The 20,405-nt window shown below is 47.1% G+C and overlaps 1 protein-coding gene across 1 annotated transcript in view; it reads left to right on the forward strand.

The window, feature by feature from the left end:
* SV2A (synaptic vesicle glycoprotein 2A) overlaps nt 1-20,405 on the forward strand; it is a 40,564-nt gene that overhangs the window by 14,920 nt on the left and 5,239 nt on the right. The window contains exons 2-10 of the mRNA XM_079958025.1: nt 317-497; nt 1,789-1,940; nt 2,386-2,519; nt 4,202-4,291; nt 8,452-8,562; nt 9,671-9,759; nt 13,313-13,477; nt 14,521-14,654; nt 17,547-17,750. Coding sequence (XP_079814151.1) covers nt 317-497; nt 1,789-1,940; nt 2,386-2,519; nt 4,202-4,291; nt 8,452-8,562; nt 9,671-9,759; nt 13,313-13,477; nt 14,521-14,654; nt 17,547-17,750 — 1,260 coding nt within the window. The remainder of the gene's footprint in view (nt 1-316; nt 498-1,788; nt 1,941-2,385; nt 2,520-4,201; nt 4,292-8,451; nt 8,563-9,670; nt 9,760-13,312; nt 13,478-14,520; nt 14,655-17,546; nt 17,751-20,405) is intronic.

Below are 20,405 nucleotides of genomic sequence, written 5' to 3' on the forward strand. Positions count from 1 at the left end.
CTTCCGAGGTATGACTGTACCGTGAAGGGGCTTGCACCATGTCAACAGGCAGAAAGTTCCCAAGCATTGGTGCTGCCACAATAAACGATCGATTGCTTTACGAATGTGGAACAAGTATTAATGTTCGCTTGTGACAGGGCCAGTTCTGCAGAAAAGTAGCCTATTGTACAAGAGAGGGCAGTCGTGGCCCCCAAAGGGTTTCCCATATGCAATTGTTGCCCTTGGGCAGAGGAATGGTTCCCCATCCCTGGCAGCGAATCTTCCCTAACTGCAGCTGATGAGAGTTCTGCTATGTGCTCTCCTTGTCTTCCTCTAGGACTCATTGTTTACCTGGGGATGATGGTCGGTGCCTTCCTCTGGGGCGGCCTGGCGGACCGGCTTGGGCGCAGGCAGTGCCTCCTGATGTCCCTCTCCGTCAACAGCGTCTTCGCCTTCTTCTCCTCCTTTGTCCAGGGTTATGGCACTTTCCTCTTCTGCCGGCTCCTCTCTGGCGTGGGGTAAGGCGTGTTCTGTGTTTGGTCCCCAGATTCTGGGAGATCCCATTGGGTCTCTGTTAGAACCTTCAGCACATCTCCTCCTCCTCCTCCTCCTCCTCCTCCTCCTCCTCCTCTCCTTCTCCTCCTTTTCTATCACCATGAACTAGGAACTTAAAGGGAAAGATAAAGGATCCCTGACAGTGAAGTCCAGTCATGAACGATTCTGGGGTTGCGGCGCTCATCTCACATGACTGGCCGAGGGAGCCGGCGTTTGTCCACAGACAGTTTTTCCGGGTCATGTGGCCAGCATGACTAAGCTGCTTCTGGCGAACCAAATCAGCACACAGAAATGCCATTTACCTTCCCGCTGGAGCGGTACCTATTTATCTACTTGCACCTTGATGTGCTTTCGAACCGCTAGGTAGGCAAGAGCAGGGACCGAGCAACGGGAGCTCACCCCATCGTGGGGATTCAAACTATGAGAACTAGGAACTTAGCCTTTCCAAATTGTTTTTAAAATGAAGGGAGGTGTGTGAGAGAGATAGATATCCTCACACAACCGTGTGCTGAACTTCTGGCTCTGGGGAATAAATTCTGAGGATGATGTCCTTGAAGACTGAACGGGGGGCATGCAAGTGGTTGCACACACCTGCTCGAAACGCATTGGTTTGTCTGGATTTTATGCTAGAACTAAAAAACAAAGAAATGTACAGCTAACGGATCTGCTGACCTGATTCTCCCTCTGACACCATCCAGTGGGTTGTCTGGGTTTTGCTTTTTCGAATTGGGGTTATAGTCAAACAAGGGATGCGGGTGGCACTGTGGTCTAAACCACTGAGCCTCTTGGGCTTGCTAATCAAAAGGTTGGCGGTTCGAATCCACACTCTGTCCCAGCTCCTGCCTACCTAGCATTTCGAAAGCACACCAGTGCAAGTAGATAAATAGGTACCACTGTGGTGGGAAGGTAAATGGCATTTCTGTGCACTCTGGCACTTGTCACGATCCTCCATGTGCCAGAAGCGGTTTAGACATGCTGGCCACATGACCCGGAAAGTTGTCTGTGGACAAACGCTGGCTCCCTCAGCCTGAAAGCGAGATGAGCACTGCAACCCCTTAGTCGCCTTTGACTGGACTTAACCTTCCAGGGGTCCTTTACCTTTATATTTACCTTTTTACCTAAAGTCAAACAAAAATTACCCTCTGCCCTCCGCCCAGCTTGAACTTGGAAGTGGTTCAGACCCCACCAGCATGTTTTTCACTTCTCTCTCTCTCTCTCTCTCTCTCTCTCTCTCTCTCTCTCTCCTTTTTCTAGTATTGGCGGGTCGATTCCCATCGTTTTCTCCTACTATTCAGAGTTCCTGGCCCAGGAGAAGCGTGGGGAGCACCTCAGCTGGTTGTGCATGTTCTGGATGATTGGGGGCATCTATGCGTCTGCCATGGCGTGGGCGATCATCCCCCATTATGGTAAGGGATGGGAAATCGCCAGGGACGAAGGAGACAAAGGAGAGCGGGGGCTTTCTCTCTCCATTTGGCCCTGATCGTGCACAAATCCTGTACTGGGGAAAGAGCTGGATTTTACCCATGAAAAGAGCAGGATTTTACCCATAATCAATATGCATTGATTATGCATATGGGGCTCATTTGCATATATGTGAAGGGGATTCATGCAAGGAGCAAATCACCTTGTCTCAAAAAGCGCTAGACATTTTATATCGCCTTCTTGGCACCCCTTATCCATCTTAGGGGCTGGAAACTTGGGATCTGCATTCTGAACCCAGTGCAAATTTCTGAGCTTGCATGTTTCCACTTTGGAAGGTGCACAATTCTGGAATGTTGTGAAATGGAAGAGATTTGCGGCACGTGCGGGGAGAGAGGTGGGTGTAACAAATCTTTATTTTCCAATCCGAAGGCTGGAGCTTCCAAATGGGGTCTGCATACCAGTTCCACAGCTGGCGTGTCTTCGTCCTGGTCTGTGCCTTCCCGTCCGTCTTCGCCATCGGAGCCCTCACCACCATGCCGGAGAGCCCCCGCTTTTTCTTGGAGGTAATAGGAACAGAACGGCTTAAGGGAGATGGGGAAGAGATGGAGGAAGGCATCAGGGCAAGGCTGGAATGTGGTGATAGGGGAGGGGAAAGACCCAGTGGGTTGGTGTCACTAGGGCTGGCCCAAGACATTTTGGCACCGGAGGTGAACCTCAAAATGGCACCCACCTAGTGGTGAATCTGCATACGTGCAGCTACACACACAGAGTCAATTAGGGTTTGGCAGACAGCCAAGGCAGTGTGAAGGAGTAAGTCTGCCTGGTGATACAGAGGCATGGAGACAGCTCCATGATTGGTCAAGCTCTCTCAAGGGAATAATAATAATATTAATAATAATAATAATAATAATAATAATAATAATAATAATAATTTATTATTTATACCCCACCCATCTGTCTGGGTTTCCCCAGCCACTCTGGGCGGCTTCCAACAAAAAACTAAAATACAATAACCTATTAAACATTAAAAGCTTCCCTAAACAGGGCTGCCTTTAAATGTCTTCTAAAAGTTTGGTAGTTATTTTTCTCTTTGACATCTGGTGGAAGGGTGTTCCACAGGACGGGCACCACTACCGAGAAGGCCCTCTGCCTGGTTCCCTGTAACTTGGCTTCTTGCAGGGAGGGAACTGCAGAAGGCCCTCAGCACTGGACCTCAGTGTCCCTGCAGAACGATGGAGGTGGAGATGCTCCTTCAGGTATACTGGGCCGAGGCCGTTTAGGGCTTTAAAGGTCAGCACCAACACTTTGAATTGTGCTTGGAAACGTACTGGGAGCCAGTGTCGGTCTTTCAAGACAGGTGTTATGTGGTCTCGGCGGCCGCTCCCAGTCACCAGTCTGGCTGCCGCATTCTGGATTAGTTGTTGTTTCCGAGTCACCTTCAAAGGTAGCCCCACGTAGAGCGCATTGCAGTAGTCCAAGCAAGAGATAACCAGAGCATGCACCACTCTGGCGAGACAGAGTCAAACTGACATTATTCATACAGCTGTCTGCTGTGGAGAAATAGCAAAACTTACATGATATATAACCTTTAGAAGGAATCTGAAGGCAGCCCTGTGCAGGGAAGCTTTTTAATGTTTCACGTTTTATTATGTTTTTATATATGTTGGAAGCCACCCAGAGTGGCTGGGGCAACCCAGTCAGATGGGCAGGGTACAAATAAAGTATTATTATTATTAAGTTTTAACTAGCACACTGTTTTAATGGGCTTGTTTATTGTATATTTTAATTATGGGTGATTTACTCTGTCTACCCTTTGAACAGAGTTTCATAAACTGAAAATAAAATTTTACAGACGATGACCTGCATGACATATCACTTTACAAAATTTTATTTTCAGTTTATGAAATAATTCTATATTCTCCCACCACGCTGACGAAGATCTACGAAACAGCCGTCAATATCCGGAATCTCTGTTCAGTGTTGGACATTATATTTGCTGAATACACAAAGCTTCACAGCTTATCTTTCATCGTGGAAAGTTCGGTACCTCTCTTCATTTAAAGACTTTCAGAGACCTAAGATTTCATTTTGAATTTGTTATTGTTTGAAGGAATTCTATAAAGATGGTCTATTACATATGTATATCGTCATCGTGTTGCCTAAACATTGTTGACGTAACACACACAGGGCAGAATCTCGGTTAATGGCTTTGTTATTTTTTAAACTGTAACGTTTCCCTTTATAGAACGGGAAACACGACGAAGCCTGGATGGTACTGAAGCAGGTCCACGACACCAACATGAGAGCCAAGGGTCACCCCGAGCGAGTCTTCTCGGTGAGGGATCATCCTGGCCACCGTTCCAGCAAACTAAAATGGATGAACAGTGTATAATCGGACTGTGGAACTCCTTGCCACAGGAAGCAATGATGGCCACCGACCTAGATGGCTTTAAAAGAGGGTTAGGCAGAGATGGCTATCGGTGGCTACTAGCCAGGATGGCTATGTTCTGCCTCCACAGTCAGGGGCAGCAAAGCTTCTGAACGCCAGTTGCTGGAAACCACAGAAGGGGAGAGGTTTCGTGTGTTCGAATCCTGATTGCTGCTTTCCCAGAAGAACAACAACAACAAACCTCTGGTTACGTGAAAGCTTCAATAAACACACAAGACGTAACCAGCTGTATGTTTGAAAAAATAATATATACTATTCATTGTACAGTGGTACCTCGGGTTACAGGCGCTTCAGGTTACAGACGCTTCAGCTTACAGACTCCGCTAACCCAGAAATAGTACCTCGGGTTAAGAACCTTGCTTCAGAATGAGAACAGAAATCGCATGGCGGCAGCAGGAGGCCCCATTACCTAAAGTGGTACCTCAGGTTAAGAACAGTTTCAGGTTAAGAGCAAACCTCCAGAACGAATTAAGTACTTAACCCGAGGTACCACTGTACTGAATTGTAGATTTCAACAGAAGCAGCTCATAAAGTTCAACGGAAAAGGTAGAAGACCCAGCGGATCAGTTCATTCTCTAATCAGGTTATGCATAAGGTCCATATATGTGAAAATGTATATTTCACCTGTCTGTTGATAGAGTCCAATAATCCACATGAAGGGTTGTTACAGTTCCACAGAATCCTTTCGCAGAGTCTAAGACAAGGATTTCCGGAATATTAGCCTTGTTTTGCCGTCTTAGGCTTCATCAGTAGTACAAACTCATATATGACATCACAGGACAGTGGATCTTATCGCATAGTAGCTGCTGACACAGCAGTCCTGTGATATCATATATGAGTTAGTACTACTGATGAAGCCCAGGATGGCGAAACAAGGCTAATATTCCAGAAATCCTTGCCTTAGACTCTGTGAAAGGAGCCCGGAGAGCCCCGTGGTTTTCCACGGATCTGAGGGCAATGAAACAATCGTTGAGACGGCTAGAGCGCCGGTGGCGGATAACTCATTCTGAAGCTGACCGGACACAGGTTAGAGCTCAATGTCGAGCCTACCAAGTGGCGGTAGCGACGGCGAAGAAGACTTTCTTCACCGCCTCTATTGCATCTGCAGAAAACAGCAGCAGGAGACTTTTTCAGGTGGTCCGCAATTTAGCGGAACCACCTGCTACATCAGGGCCCAGTACGGGCCACATGATCTCCTGCAATGATTTTGCAAAGTTTTTTGCAGATAAAATCGCTCAGATTCGGGAAGAGGTAGACGCCACCGTGGGAGCAGGGCCGGGGCGGGAGAGTGCTAGAGTCCTGTCTAGTCAAATTGCATGGGATCAATTCCAATCTGTTACCTCCGAGGATGTGGACAGGCTGCTTGGACGAGTGAAACCAACCACCTGTCTCCTTGATCCTTGCCCATCCTGGCTTATAAAAGCTAGCCGGGAAGGACTGGGCGATGGGCTTCGTGGGGTGGTGAATGCTTCCCTCCGTGAGGGAGCCTTCCCAGACCCGCTGAAAGAGGCGGTTATCAAACCACTTCTTAAAAAACCATCTTTAGATGCGGCCACGATGGCCAGCTATCGCCCAGTCTCAAATCTTCCATTCTTGGGCAAGGTGATTGAGCGAGTGGTTGCTGAACAACTCCAGGCACGCCTGGAAGAAGCGGACCATTTGGATCCCTTCCAGTCGGGATTCAGGCCTCATCACGGGACTGAAACTGCCTTGGTCGCACTGGTTGATGATCTCCGGCGGGCTAGGGACAAAGGTGAGAGCTGTTTCCTAGTTCTGCTGGATCTCTCAGCGGCGTTTGATACCATCGACCATAACATCCTTCTGGACCGTCTTGAGGGGCTGGGAGCTAGGGGCACTGTCCTACAGTGGTTCCGCTCCTTCCTCCTGGGCCGTGTTCAGAAAGTGGTGGTGGGGGATGAGTGTTCAGACCCCTGGGCTCTCACTTGTGGGGTGCCTCAGGGTTCTGTCCTCTCCCCCATGCTTTTCAACATTTACATGCAGCCGCTGGGAGAGATCATCAGGGGGTTTGGGCTGGGTGTTCATCAGTATGCGGATGATACCCAGCTCTACCTCTCTTTCAAATCAGAACCAGTGAAGGCGGTGAAGGTCCTGTGTGAGTGTCTGGAGGCGGTTGGAGGATGGATGGCGGCTAACAGATTGAGATTGAATCCTGACAAGACAGAAGTACTGTTTCTGGGGGACAGGAGGCGGGCAGGTGTGGAGGACTCCCTGGTCCTGAATGGGGTAACTGTGCCCCTGAAGGACCAGGTGCGCAGCCTGGGAGTCATTTTGGACTCACAGCTGTCCATGGAGGCACAGGTTAAATCCGTGTCCAGGGCAGCTGTGTACCAGCTCCATCTGGTACGCAGGCTGAGACCCTATCTGCCTGTGGACTGCCTCGCCAGAGTGGTGCATGCTCTGGTTATCTCCCGCTTGGATTACTGCAATGCACTCTACGTGGGGCTACCTTTGAAGGTGACCCGGAAACTACAACTAATCCAGAACGCAGCAGCCAGACTGGTGACAGGGAGCGGCCACCGAGACCATATAACACCGGTCTTGAAAGACCTACATTGGCTCCCAGTACGTTTCCGAGCACAATTCAAAGTGTTGGTGCTGACCTTTAAAGCCCTAAACGGCCTCGGTCCAGTATACCTGAAGGAGCGTCTCCACCCCCATCGTTCTACCCGGACACTGAGGTCCAGCACCAAGGGCCTTCTGGCGGTTCCCTCACTGCGAGAAGCCAAGTTACAGGGAACCAGGCAGAGGGCCTTTTCGGTAGTGGCGCCCTCCTTGTGGAATGCCCTCCCACCAGATGTCAAAGAGAACAACAACTACCAGACTTTTAGAAGACATCTGAAGGCAGCCCTGTTCAGGGATGCTTTTAATGTTTGATGTATCATAGTATTTTAATATTCTTTTGGAAGCCGCCCAGAGTGGCTGGGGAGGCCCAGCCAGATGGGCGGGGTATAAATAATAAATTATTATTATTATTATTATAACTACGTTGGAGCATATTTTCTTTTCTTGTGATTTTGGCATTTATGCCAGAAGACAATTGTTGGAGGCCTTACAACTTAACAGGCTCGGTTCTATGCCGCAGGTTCAGGACCTGCTCTTGGACAGGATTGATCAAATTACTTTAATAGTGGTTAATTTTTTGTGGAAGGACTGGGCCGTCATAGAGAGATTTAGTGGTTCGTGACCGGTCGGTGATGTGGTAGTGTTTTACTGTATTATTTATGCAAATTGTTATGCTGAATTTGTATTTTCCACAATTTGTATACGGTGTTTGTTTGATAGTGTGTGGTTTGCTATGCCTAATAAAGGATTGATTGATACTGAACTGCAACAACCTTTCTTATGGATTGTTGGACTCTATGAACAGACAGGTGGAATAGACATTTTCACATATTAAACTGATTAGAGAATGAACTGATCCACTGGCTCTTCTACTTTTTCCATTAAACTTTATGAGCTACTTCTGTTGAAATCTACAATTCAGTACAATGAATAGTATATATTATTTTTTCAAACGTACAGCCGGTTATGTCTTGTGTGTTTATTGAAGCTTTCCCAGAAGAGGCATCTGATTGGCCCCTGTGAGAAGAGGATGCTGAATTAAATGGTCCACTGGCCTGATCCAGCAGGACTCTTCTTATCTACTTAGGTTCTAACTGCTTTGGGTGGTGATTTTGCAGGGTGAGGGGCTCGCCTCTGTGACATTAAAAATCCAAATTTGCACCTGTTTGTTCTTGTGTTTACACCTTGCAACGCCCCTGCTGGGAATCTTTCACAGTATACAAACTTGCAAGGTCCTGCCCTGAATCTAAAGCAGCACTTCCCAAACTTAGATCTCCTGCCGTTTTTGGACTACAATGCCCATCGTCCTTGACCGCTGGTCCTGCTAGCTAGGGACAATGGGAGTTGTAGTCCAAAACCCTAGATTTTGGGGGAAACCATGCTCTAAAAAGCCTGGAAGAGAAAGGTGTCATCATTTCCCCAGTCACTTTCCCTCTCCAACTTTTTTTTAAATTACTCCACAGGTGACCCACATCAAGACCATCAAACAGGAGGACGAGCTGGTAGAGATCCAGTCTGACACGGGGACCTGGTACCGGCGCTGGATGGTCCGCTTCTTGAACCTTTCCCAGCAGGTTAGCTTCCGGAGCAACGAAGGTTTGGTGGGCCCAGCCAAATGGCCCTCTCACTTCCCTCACAAAGGTTGCACTGTTTAGCCACATTCCGTCGCTGTTCCCTGACTCTGGCAACGATTTGCCGACAGACAGACAGACAGACAGTGCCTTCAGAGTCCGATCCTGCACACTTCATAGATAGATAGATAGATAGATAGATAGATAGATAGATAGTTTTTTTTAACATATCATTTTCAATAATTATTAAACATACTTTTATATCTTATACAATTTTTTTGACTTCCATCAATCACATCTGAAAATTTTCCAATCTTTTTCACTTAATTTACATTTCTTACTACCACTATTACATTTAAATATCATAACTAATATCTCTCTCCTTTCTCTTCTTTGCAATATTTCATATATTCCTCCTTACAAAACTTCTTGTAGTCCTACTAGCGTAATTTGTTGATTACAGTTGCTCTTCAAATAGTTTGTATATTTCTTCCAATCTTCTTTGAATCTCTGGTCCTGCAGGTTTCAAATCCTTCCTGTCATCTTGTCCAATTCTGCAAAGTCCATTAGTTTCGTCTGCCATTCTTCTTTCATCGGTATTTCTTCTTGCTTCCATTTCTGGGCTAACAATACTCTTGCCGCTGTTGTTGCATATAAGAACAATTTAATATCCTGTCTATTAATGTCCTCGCTTATAATACCAAGTAAAAATGATTCTGATTTTTTTTTAAAAAAAGTATATTTCAACATCTTTTTCATCTCATTATATATCATTTCCCAGAAGTTTTTTACTTTCTTACATTCCCACCACATATGATAAAATGTTCCTTCTTGTTCATTACATTTCCAACATTTATTACTTGCCTTATACATTTTGACTAGTTTCACAGGTGTAATATACCATCTATACATCATTTTCAGCATATTCTCTTTCAAAGCATTACATGCTGAAAATTTTATTCTTTCTTTCCACAACCTCTACCATACTTTTAGCTGTATATTATATCCAAAATCTTTTGCCCAACTGTGGAAAACCTACACTGATTTACCCTCTTCCCTCCCCTTAGCCCCACCCCGGAGAGGCTCAAAATATGTTTCTCTCTTTTTACAGGTCTGGGCGAATTTCCACCAGTGCTTTGTTCCCGAATACCGTCGGGTGACCCTGATGATGATGGCGGTGTGGTTCACCATGTCTTTCAGGTGGGGCTAGTATAGCTTTATTCCATTTATTTATTTCATAAACTTCATATACAGTGGTGCCTCGCAAGACGAAAAGAATCCGTTCTGCGAGTCTCTTCGTCTAGCGGTTTTTTCGTCTTGCGAAGCAAGCCCATTGACGGCTTAGCGGATTAGCGCTATTAGCGGCTTTTAGCGGCTTTTAGCAGTTTATCGGCTTAGCGGATAAGTGGATAAGCGGCTTAGTGGCTTAGAAAAAGCGGGGGGGGGGGGGGAAGGAAAAAAACAACGCAGGAACTCGCAAGCCCATAGGAAATTTGTTTTGCGAAGCGCCTCCAAAACGGAAAACCCTTTCGTCTAGCGGGTTTTCCGTCTTGCGAGGCATTCGTCTTGCGGGGCACCACTGTACTGCTTGATCGTAGGAGAAAAAACCCTCAAGGCAAAGAATATATAAAACAATAAAATTATCACATTTTTTTTTTTTGCAACAATAATTTAAACCGTACAGAAAGTTAAAGCTGTGATAGAATAGACTAAAACATATACAGTGGTACCTTGGTTCTCAAACGTAATCTGTTCCGGAAGTCCGTTCCAAAACCAAAGCATTCCAAAACCAAGGTGCGCTTTCCCATTGAAAGTAATGCAAAACGTATTAATCCGTTCCAGACTTTTAAAAACAACCCCTAAAACAGCAATTTAACATTAATATTACTATCTAACGAGACCATTGATACATAAAAGGAAAGCAATAATCAATGTGCTGTACTATAAAATAAATAAGACAGTATTGTAGATGATAAAAATTAAAATTATTATTTTTTCTTAACTGCACTGATGATGGTCATTGTTTGGATGGTGGGCTTTTATCCATTTCCACAGTCACACAATCAATCAATCAATCAGTAGCTGAACTGGGTCCACACAGTCACAAAAACATTAACTGAAAAAGCCTCAAAAACCGCAAAATAAATAGCAAAAACAAAAGCGCTGAATTTAATCCGTTCCGGAAGTCTGTTTGACTTCCAAAATGTTTGAAAACCAAGGCGCAGCTTCTGATTGGCGCAGGCTCCCTGGAAACAATAGCCGACAACTGCATTGGACGTTCGGTTTCTGAAAAACATTCGAAAACCGGAACACTTACTTCCGGGTTTTCGGCATTTGGGAACCAAAGTGTTTGAGTACCCAGGCATTTGAGAACCAAGGTACCACTGTAATCCAGGTTGGGGTCATAGTTTTTTCAGTGCTGTGCCTGATAGCTCCATTCCTCTTTCAGCAAAACTGCTTCCTTCACCTCCTACCCCAATCTCCAGCTACAGTGGTAAGGTAAAGGGTAAAGAGCCCCCTGACCATTAGGTCCAGTCGTGGCCGACTCTGGGGTTGCGGCGCTCCTCTCGCTTTATTGGCCGAGGGAGCCGGCGCACAGCTTCTGGGTCATATGGCAGGCATGACGAAGCCACTTCTGGTGAACCAGAGCAGCACACGGAAATGCCCTTTACCTTCCCGCCAGAGCGGTACCTATTTATCTACTTGCACTTTGACGTGCTTTCGAACTGCTAGGTTGGCAGGAGCAGGGACCGAGCAATGGGAGCTCACCCCGTCACAGGGATCTGAACCGCCGACCTTCTGATCGGCAAATCCTAGGCTCTGTGGTTTAACCCACAGCACCACCTGTGTACCTCGGGTTAAGTACTTAATTTGTTCCAGAGGTCCGTTCTTAACCTGAAATTATTATTAACCTGAGGCACCACTTTAGCTAATGGGGCCTCCTGCCGCTGCTGCGCTGCCAGAGCACAATTTTTGTTCTCATCCTGAAGCAAAGTTCTTAACCTGAGGTACTATTTCTGGGTTAGCGGAGTCTGTAACCTGAAGCGTCTGTAACCCGAGGTACCACAGTACTCTAATTTCCCCCCTGTTAAAGTCCACTTACCCTGTGAAACAGCCCCCTTGAATTCTGGGGTTGCACAGCTATGATTATAGGCTTTGATACCCTCAACTTCCCACCTCGCTAACTCGCCTGCAAGCTCATTAGCAGGCGAATATCCAGCTGCTGCAACAGTTAAACACGGAGCTGATATTTAATTTATGCAACAAGGACTGCCGTGCGGCCAGAATCAAAGGCTACCAGTTTGTGCAGCGGCGTAAGGAGAATATTTTAAAAATATTTTTTTTATGTTTTTTCCCTTTTCTTCCCAAAGCCCATAACCACCGAACTCATTTGCTGATATGACTCAGGGGGACGGATGAGAGAAAGAGAATGAGAGAGAGAGAGAGTGAAAAAGGCAGCGTCATAAGGCGCAGTTCCATGACTGATCTCCAGGCAGCTCTCGTTAATTGGAGCTGTCAGTGAAATAATTTTCAAAGAGGAAATAATTGCAAACGGCTCGTGGATCAGTCATGGCTGGAGGCTGGAGATTTGGTTTGCAGGTGTGCGGGGAGAAAGCTTCCTTGGCTGACGATCCTGCGATGGGGTGAGCTCCCGTTGTTCGGTCCCTGCTCCTGCCAACCTAGCAGTTTGAAAGCACTCCAGTGCAAGTAGATAAATAGGTACCGCTCCGGCGGGAAGGTAAACGGCGTTTCCGTGCGCTGCTCTGGTTCGCCAGAAGCGGCTTAGTCCTGCTGGCCACATGACCCGGAAGCTGTACGCTGGCTCCCTCGGCCAATAAAGCGAGATGAGCGCCGCAACCCCAGGTTCGGCCATGACTGGACCTAATGGTCAGGGGTCCCTTTACCTTTACATTCCTTAGTGGGTTGTGGAAACCGCTATCCTGAATAATGTTTTTTGGTAGCGTAGGGAGCACCGGGGGTGAGTTTGTGGGATAGAGGTGGTGTGGCTTCTCAGAGTTTGCCAGTCCAGAACTACCTAAATTGTATGGAATTTTTTTTCATTCCATGCTGCTACAGCAGCAAGAATGCTACTTGCTCAAAAGTGGAAAGAGGAAGAAGTCCTATCAAAGGAAGAACAGATACAAAAAGTTATGGAATATGCAGAAATGGTGAAACTTACTGGAAGAATAAGAAATCAAGATAACAAACTTTTTATAAAAGAATGGAAATGGTTTATTGAATATTTGCAGATAAATTGTAAACAGATAAAATCATTAGCAGGATTATTGTAATAACCTGTAGTTTCACAAGAGTATATATTTACAGTAGGTAATTAAATGAGCAAATGAAATGAATCTGGATATGCAGAAGATATTAAAAAAAAAAACTTATACTGCAGAAAGAGGGGGAAGGAAGTCAAATTTTGAAATGTTAAATTGATTGTAGAACTAATGAAATGTATAAACTTGAAATTTAAATAATTAAAAAAACACCTTTAAAAACACCAAAAAATTGCCAGCCCCTGAATTAGTCTTGCAACCGGACAGCCACAAAACCCCCAACCAATATCGGGGATTTTATAGGGGGGGTCTCTGAACTGTGTTCAGAAACAAACTGGTGCAAACAACTATGAAGTGCTCCGGGATCTTCTCTGCATCGAACGCTTGTGGTTCAATCTGACTCAAGTCTCCAGAGATTTCCCTTCTGTCTCAGTCCTCCCCCTCCTAACTCTTTCCTCCCCTTCCTCCGGCAGTTACTACGGTCTGACAGTCTGGTTCCCAGACATGATCAAGCACCTCCAGAACATTGAGTACGCCTCTCGCACCAAGGTGTTCAACAACGAGTCGGTGCGCCACATCACCTTCAACTTCACGCTGGAAAACCAGATCCACACCCGCAGCGAGTATTTCAACGACAAGTAGGTGGCCTCTCTCTCTCTCGCTCTGCAAAATGTGGTAGCCCTACAATATGATAGGCTCTGGTTCGCCAGATGGGTCATGACCGAGACCATTGGGAGTTTGTTCCTTGTTGGTTGGTTGTGCGGGAGAACGGGGCCTTCTCACTGGTGGCCCCCGTCTCTACCATTTATGGAATGCTTTCTCCTGGGAAAACACGCCTGGCACCAAGATGGTTATCTTTTAATGCCAGACTAATACCTTTCTGTTTTGGTGGTTACACTACCCTCGACGGTGGTGCTCAATTTTCAGTGGGGCGGGGTTATGACTTGTCCTTATCGTATCCTTGGATGAGAATTTTAGGGATAGAATCATACAACTGCAGAGTTGGAAGAGACCATGAGGGTCATCTAGTCCAGGGGTCAGCAAACTTTTCAAGCAGGGGGCCAGTCCACTGTCCTTCAGACCTTGTGGGGGGCCAGACTATATTTTGGCAAAAAAATATGAACGAATTCCTATGCCCCACAAATAACCCAAAGATGCATTTATTATTATTATTATTATTATTATTATTATTATTATTATTATTATTACCCCACCCATCTGTGGCTCGGTTTGCCCAGCCACTCTGGGCGGCTTCCAACAGAATATTAAAATACAATGACCTATTAAACATTAAAAGCTTCCCTAAACAGGGCTGCCTTCAGATGTCTCCTAAAAGTCTGGTAGTTGTTTTTCTCTTTGACATCTGGTGGGAGGGTGCCACTACTGAGAAGGCCCTCTGCCTGGTTCCCTGTAATTTTAAATAAAAGCACACATTCTACTCATGTAAAAACACCAGGCAGGCCCCACAAATAACCCAGAGATGCATTTTAAATAAAAGGACACATTCTACTCATGTAAAAACACGCTGATTCCTGGACCATCCGTGGGCCGGATTTAGAAGGCCATTGGGCTGGATCTGGCCCCCGGGCCTTCGTTTGCCTACCCTTGGTCTAGTCCAAGCCCTGGCAATTCAGGAATCTTTCACCCGACTCAAACCCATAACCTCTCTGTTTTACGACAGGTTTATAAGCCTCAAAATGAAGTCTGTGTCCTTCGTTGACTCCTTGTTCGAAGAATGTTACTTTGAGGACATCACAACTAGCAATACGTTCTTCAAGAACTGCACCTTCATCTCTACCGTCTTCTACAACACGGGTAAAGTCTGAGGCCGCCGCGTGCCAAAAAAGCAAACAAAAACCTTTAAAAAATATTTTCTTTTTCCAGTTTTTCAAATGTCCCTACAATGAAAATTACATCTGAAGAAAAAAATATACCGTATTTTTCGCTCTATAACACGCATCTGACCATAACACGCACGTAGTTTTTAGAGGAGGAAAACAAGAAAAAAATATTCTGAACGAAACAGTGGGTGCATGATTTTTATGGTTCATGCTGTGGCCACAGACATGTGATCTGATGGTGAGTTTGGGGTAGCCCAATGCAAAAATCCTGAGGATCCATGTGGATCCGTGCTTTGTAACCACGTTTTAAGTGGGGAGGGAAGGAAAAGCACTCAAGGGACAAGGAGCACGCGTGGAGAAGGAGCTTTTCGGCGAGCTGAGCGGGGAGGAGGGAGGGAAAGAGCACTGTTGCTTTAAAGGTATACTTAAGGTACTTGCCCTGTGCCTGGGTTTTTTCCCATTTAACAGTTTGCAGCCTTTTCCTTCTGCTCCTTGTTTTGAGGCAGAATAGATTTGAGCAAGTGAGGAGGACTTGGATTGCAGGGGATTCACCATTAGCTGTGTAAAAGCGCTCCTCCTTGTAGCCTGAGTGATAAGCAGCCACCAGCAGCAATAGAATGGAGCACAAATAATAATAATAATAATAATAATAATAATAATAATAATAATAATAATTTATTATTTATACCCCGCCCATCTGGCTGAGTTTCCCCAGCCACTCTGGGCGGCTCCCAATCAGTGTTAAAAACAGTACAGCATTACATATTAAAAACTTCCCTGAACAGGGCTGCCTTAAGATGTCTTCTGAATGTCAGGTAATTCTTTATCTCTTTGACATCTGATGGGAGGGCGTTCCACAGGGTGGGCGCCACTACCGAGAAGGCCCTCTGTCTGGTTCCCTGTAGCCTCACTTCTCGCAGTGAGGGGACCGCCAGAAGACCCTCGGAGCTGGACCTCAGTGTCCGGGCAGAACGATGGGGGTGGAGATGCTCCTTCAGGTATACAGGACCGAGGCCGTTTAGGGCTTTAAAGGTCAGCACCAACACTTTGAATCGTGCTCGGAAACGTACTGGGAGCCGTGCAGATCTCTCAGAACCGGTGTTATGTGGTCCCGGCGGCCACTCCCAGTCACCAGTCTAGCTGCCGCATTCTGGATTAATTGCAGTTTCCGGGTCACCTTCAAAGGTAGCCCCACGTAGAGCGCGTTGCAGTAGTCCAAGCGTGAGATAACCAGAGCATGCACTACTCTGGCGAGACAGTCCGCGGGGAGGTAGGGTCTTAGCCTGCGTACCAAGTGGAGCTGGTAGACAGCTGCCCTGGACACAGAGTTAACCTGCGCCTCCATGGACAGCTGTGAGTCCAAAATGACTCCCAGGCTGCGCACCTGGTCCTTCAGGGGCACAGTTACCCCATTCAGGACCAGGGAATCCTCCACACCTGCCCGCCTCCTCTCCCCCAAAAACAGTACTTCTGTCTTGTCAGGATTCAACCTCAATCTGTTAGCCGCCATCCAACCTCCAACCGCCTCCAGGCACTCACACAGGACCTTCACCGCCCTCACTGGTTCTGATTTAAAGGAGAGGTAGAGCTGGGTGTCATCTGCATACTGATGAACACCCAGTCCAAACCCCCTGATGATCTCTCCCAGCGGCTTCATATAGATGTTAAAAAGCATGGGGGAGAGGACGGAACCCTGAGGTACCCCACAAGTGAGAGCCCAGGGGTCTGAACACTCATCCCCCCCCACCACTTTCTGAACACGGCCCAGGAGGAAGGAGCGAAACCACTGTATAACAGTGCCCCCAGCTCCCAGCCCCTCTAGACGGTCCAGAAGGATGTTATGGTCGATGGTGTCAAAGGCCGCTGAGAGATCCAGCAGAACTAGGAGACAGCTCTCACCTTTGTCCCTAGCCCGCCGGAGATCATCAACCAGTGCGACCAAGGCAGTTTCAGTCCCATGATGAGGCCTGAATCCCGACTGGAAGGGATCCAAATGGTCTGTTTCCTCCAGGCGTGCTTGGAGTTGTTCAGCAACCACCCGCTCAATCACCTTGCCCAAGAATGGCAGATTTGAGACTGGGCGATAGTTGGCCAAATTGGCCGGGTCTAAAAAAGTAGTAGGGGCACTAGGACCCAGACAATGCTCGAATCTATCCTGCCTGAAAACAAGCTGTTCCCTCCCATCGGATCAGCTGAGACGCGGGGATTTGTGAAGTTTTCCCCTCTCCCTCATCCCCAGCCTTTTTTTTTTAACTTCCTGGTTTTCACTGCGTGGCTCAGAGCTCGAGGTTGGTTTTATTTTGCTGCTGGTTGCTTAAATTTTATCTTTCCTGCCGTCCCTCTGCAGCCTCATTGCTCTGTTTAGAGAGCGCACGGACCTTTGCTAGCGTCTGTCCCTCCTCCCGTGTAAGCGGCTGCTGCCCGCTTTGCTGCCATGGCTCTCCTTCCCTCCCTCCGCTCCAGGTCACTTTAAAGCAAGCAAAGCGAGAGCCTAGTAGAGTGTGTAAGCGGCTCCCGCTTTGCTTGACTGACGGCAGCCATGGCTCCGATCCGTGCATTCGCTCCTTAACACGCACAGGCATTTTCCCTTACTTTCTAGGAGCAAAAAAGTGCGTGTTTTGGAGCGAAAACTACGGTATATCCTGGTGCTCCTTCCTATTCTATGGTTAAGTCATGCCACCTCCTGGTAGGACCAGTTGCTTAAGTGAGTTTCCTTTTATTCTTTTATACATTGTGGAAGCCCATGTAGAACCACAGGACTGTACAGTAGGAAGGGACACCAAGAATCATCTAGTCTGACCCCCCTGCAGTTCATTTAATAAATAAAAATAAAATAACCCTCTGTCTGTCTCCTCTTGACCCACAGACCTCTTTGAGTACAAGTTCATCAACAGCCGGATCATCAACAGTACCTTTCTCCACAACAAAGAAGGCTGTCAGCTGGACTTCAGCGATGACAACAATGCCTACATGATTTATTTTGTCAGCTTCCTGGGCACTCTCGCCGTGCTGCCAGGGAATATAGTCTCTGCGCTCCTGATGGACAAAATCGGGCGACTTCGGATGCTGGGTAAGGGTTAGAGGTAGTCCTGTCGCCATTCACAGATTAAAGAGATATAAAAATAAAAATAAAAATAAATTTTTATTTATACCCCACCCTTCCCAGTTCAAAAACCGGGCTCAGGGCAGCTAACAACAAATTTAAAACACTTAATTATAAAAGCAGCATAAAATGCAGTATAAAAACATGAATAACAATAAAATTCAAAAATCAGTTTAGGGGAAATAAGCATTAGGTAACCCCCAGGGCTAGCTGGCTGAATTGGTCCTACTTGGGCCAGCGAGGAGACCAGGCAAGAATTAGCTGTGGTGTCTCAGAGCGGGTGATCTTCATAAAAGGGGAAGGGAAGGGAAATAAAAAATCAGGCTGAATTCAAATTGAAGGCCAAGCGGAATAGTTCTGTCTTACAGGCCTGACGGAAGGAGGTTAAATCCTGCAGGGCCCAGGTCTCATGGGACAGAGCATTCCATCAGGTCGGAGCCATCACTGAGAAGGTCCTGGCCCTGGTGGAGGATAGTCTGACTTCCTTAGGGCCCAGGACCTCTAAACTATGGTTATTCATGGACCTTAAGGTCCTCTGCAGGGCAGACCAGGCGAGGCGGTCCCGTAGATATGAGGGCCCTAAGCCACAAAGGGCTTTAAAGGTCAAGACCAGCACCTTGAACCCGACCCTATACTCTACCGGGAGCCGGTGCAACTGGTAAAGCACTGGGTGAATATGCTCCCATGGCAGGGACCCCGTGAGGAGCCTCGCTGAAGCATTGTGCACCTGCTGGAGTTTCTGGGACAGTTTCAATAGCACAGCGAAGGCGGCTGCCTAATTTCAATAGGCAGGGAGTTCCACAGTGTAGCTGCTGCCACACTAAAAGATTGAGTTCTTACAAATGAGAAACGGGTGTTATGTAGTGCCTCTAGAAGTGCCAGTTCTGTTGGTCGCAAGTGGTTTGAGGAGTATGGCAATCTTGCAGGCAAACTTCCGCCAAGTTGCTAAAGGCTTTATATACGGATAGGAATGTCCTGTCTAGAAATTTCCCACCTAATTACTGGGGAAAAGGCACCGGTCAGATCACAGGATATTTATGGCCAAAACAGACAATGCCTTAGTGTGTCTGTATTATTATTTTTTTGCCAGCTGCAGGGACCACAGATCCAGAGCAGGATTGTGGCATGAGTAAGAGGTGAGAGCCAAGTCCTTTGTGCTGCTTTCCTGTTGAAAACTGCTCCCCCACACTCTGAATTTTAAGTTGCTCCATGAGTGTAAATGACAGGTTCTTTTCAGGAGCAAAGGAGGAGGGCGTTTTCTTTAAGAAAAGGGCACGGGGGGGGGGGGGGGATGATTGCCCCAGCTGTGTGCTGCAATTCTGATGTAGACTAGGACTCCGCTCAGTCCTTGCACTGCACACAAAATGCAGCTCAGTCACTAGAGCGTGAGACCCTTGTGGGTTCGAGCCCCACGTTGGGCAAAAACGGGTCAGCTAACTTTTTCAGCAGGGGCCGGTCCACTGTCCCTCAGACCTTGTGGGGGGCCGGACTATATTTTTTAGGGGGGGGGGAAATGAATGAATTCCTATGCCCCACAAATAACCCAGAGATGCATTTTAAATAAAAGGACACATTCTACTCATGTAAAAACACGCTGATTACCGGACCATCCGCGGGCCGGATTTAGAAGGGTGATTGGGCTGCATCCGGTCCCCGGGCCTTAGTTTGCCTACCCATGGGCAAAAAGACTCCAGCATTGCGGGGGGTTGGACTAGATGACCCTCGTGGTCCCTTCCGCCTCTACGATTCTGTGATTCTGTGGCAGTGCATTTTGGTGCAAAGAAAGGTTTCGGAGGGGCAGGGAATCTGTTGCTTTGTGGCCCTTTTGACTTTCGTGCTAATTGGCCTCATTAGTTAATGTTTCCCCCATGAAAGAGCCTGTGTGATTTGCTTAAAAGACCCTACTAGGCTGCATTTTCATTTGTGTGAATAGTTGCTGATTTTGAATAAATGAGTAACAAAGCTTCTGGAGAACTAGGAACCAAATTGGTGCGTGGGCAGGATTTCTGATGAACAGTTTACATCGGTGGGAGGGATGGCATCGTGGCACCTGGGAGCCCTCCGCCCCCCCTTGAGCCCTCCGCCCCCCCAAATTCCCTGAGCTCCTCCACCTCTTTGGACATGAGCTAGTGAGGATGACGACCTTTCTTCTCCCTTGAAAAGCACATAGAGCTGAAAGAGTGACGCTTTTCCAGGCACAGGTTAAGTCCATTGCATCTGATTGTTACCCAGATACCTTGGGAAATCAATGAGTGTGTGTGTGAGAGAGAGAGCATAGCTGTCAACTTTTCCCTTAGGGACGCAGGTGGCGCTGTGTGTTAAACCACAGAGCCTAGGACTTGCTGATCAGAAGGTTGGCAGTTCGAATCCCTGTGACGGGGTGAGCTCCCGTTGTTCGGTCCCTGCTCCTGCCAACCTAGCAGTTCGAAAGCGCCTCAAGTAGATAAATAGGTACCACTCTGGCGGGAAGGTAAACGGCGTTTCCATGCACTGCTCTGGTTCACCAGAAGCGGCTTAGTCATGCTGGCCACATGACCTGGAAGCTGTACACCAGCTCCCTCGGCCAATAAAGCGAGACGAGCGCCGCAACCCCAGAGTCAGCCACAACTGGACCTAATGGTC

The sequence above is a fragment of the Podarcis cretensis genome (genome assembly GCF_951804945.1).
Source record: "Podarcis cretensis genome assembly, chromosome: 16".
Taxonomy (NCBI): domain Eukaryota; kingdom Metazoa; phylum Chordata; class Lepidosauria; order Squamata; family Lacertidae; genus Podarcis; species Podarcis cretensis.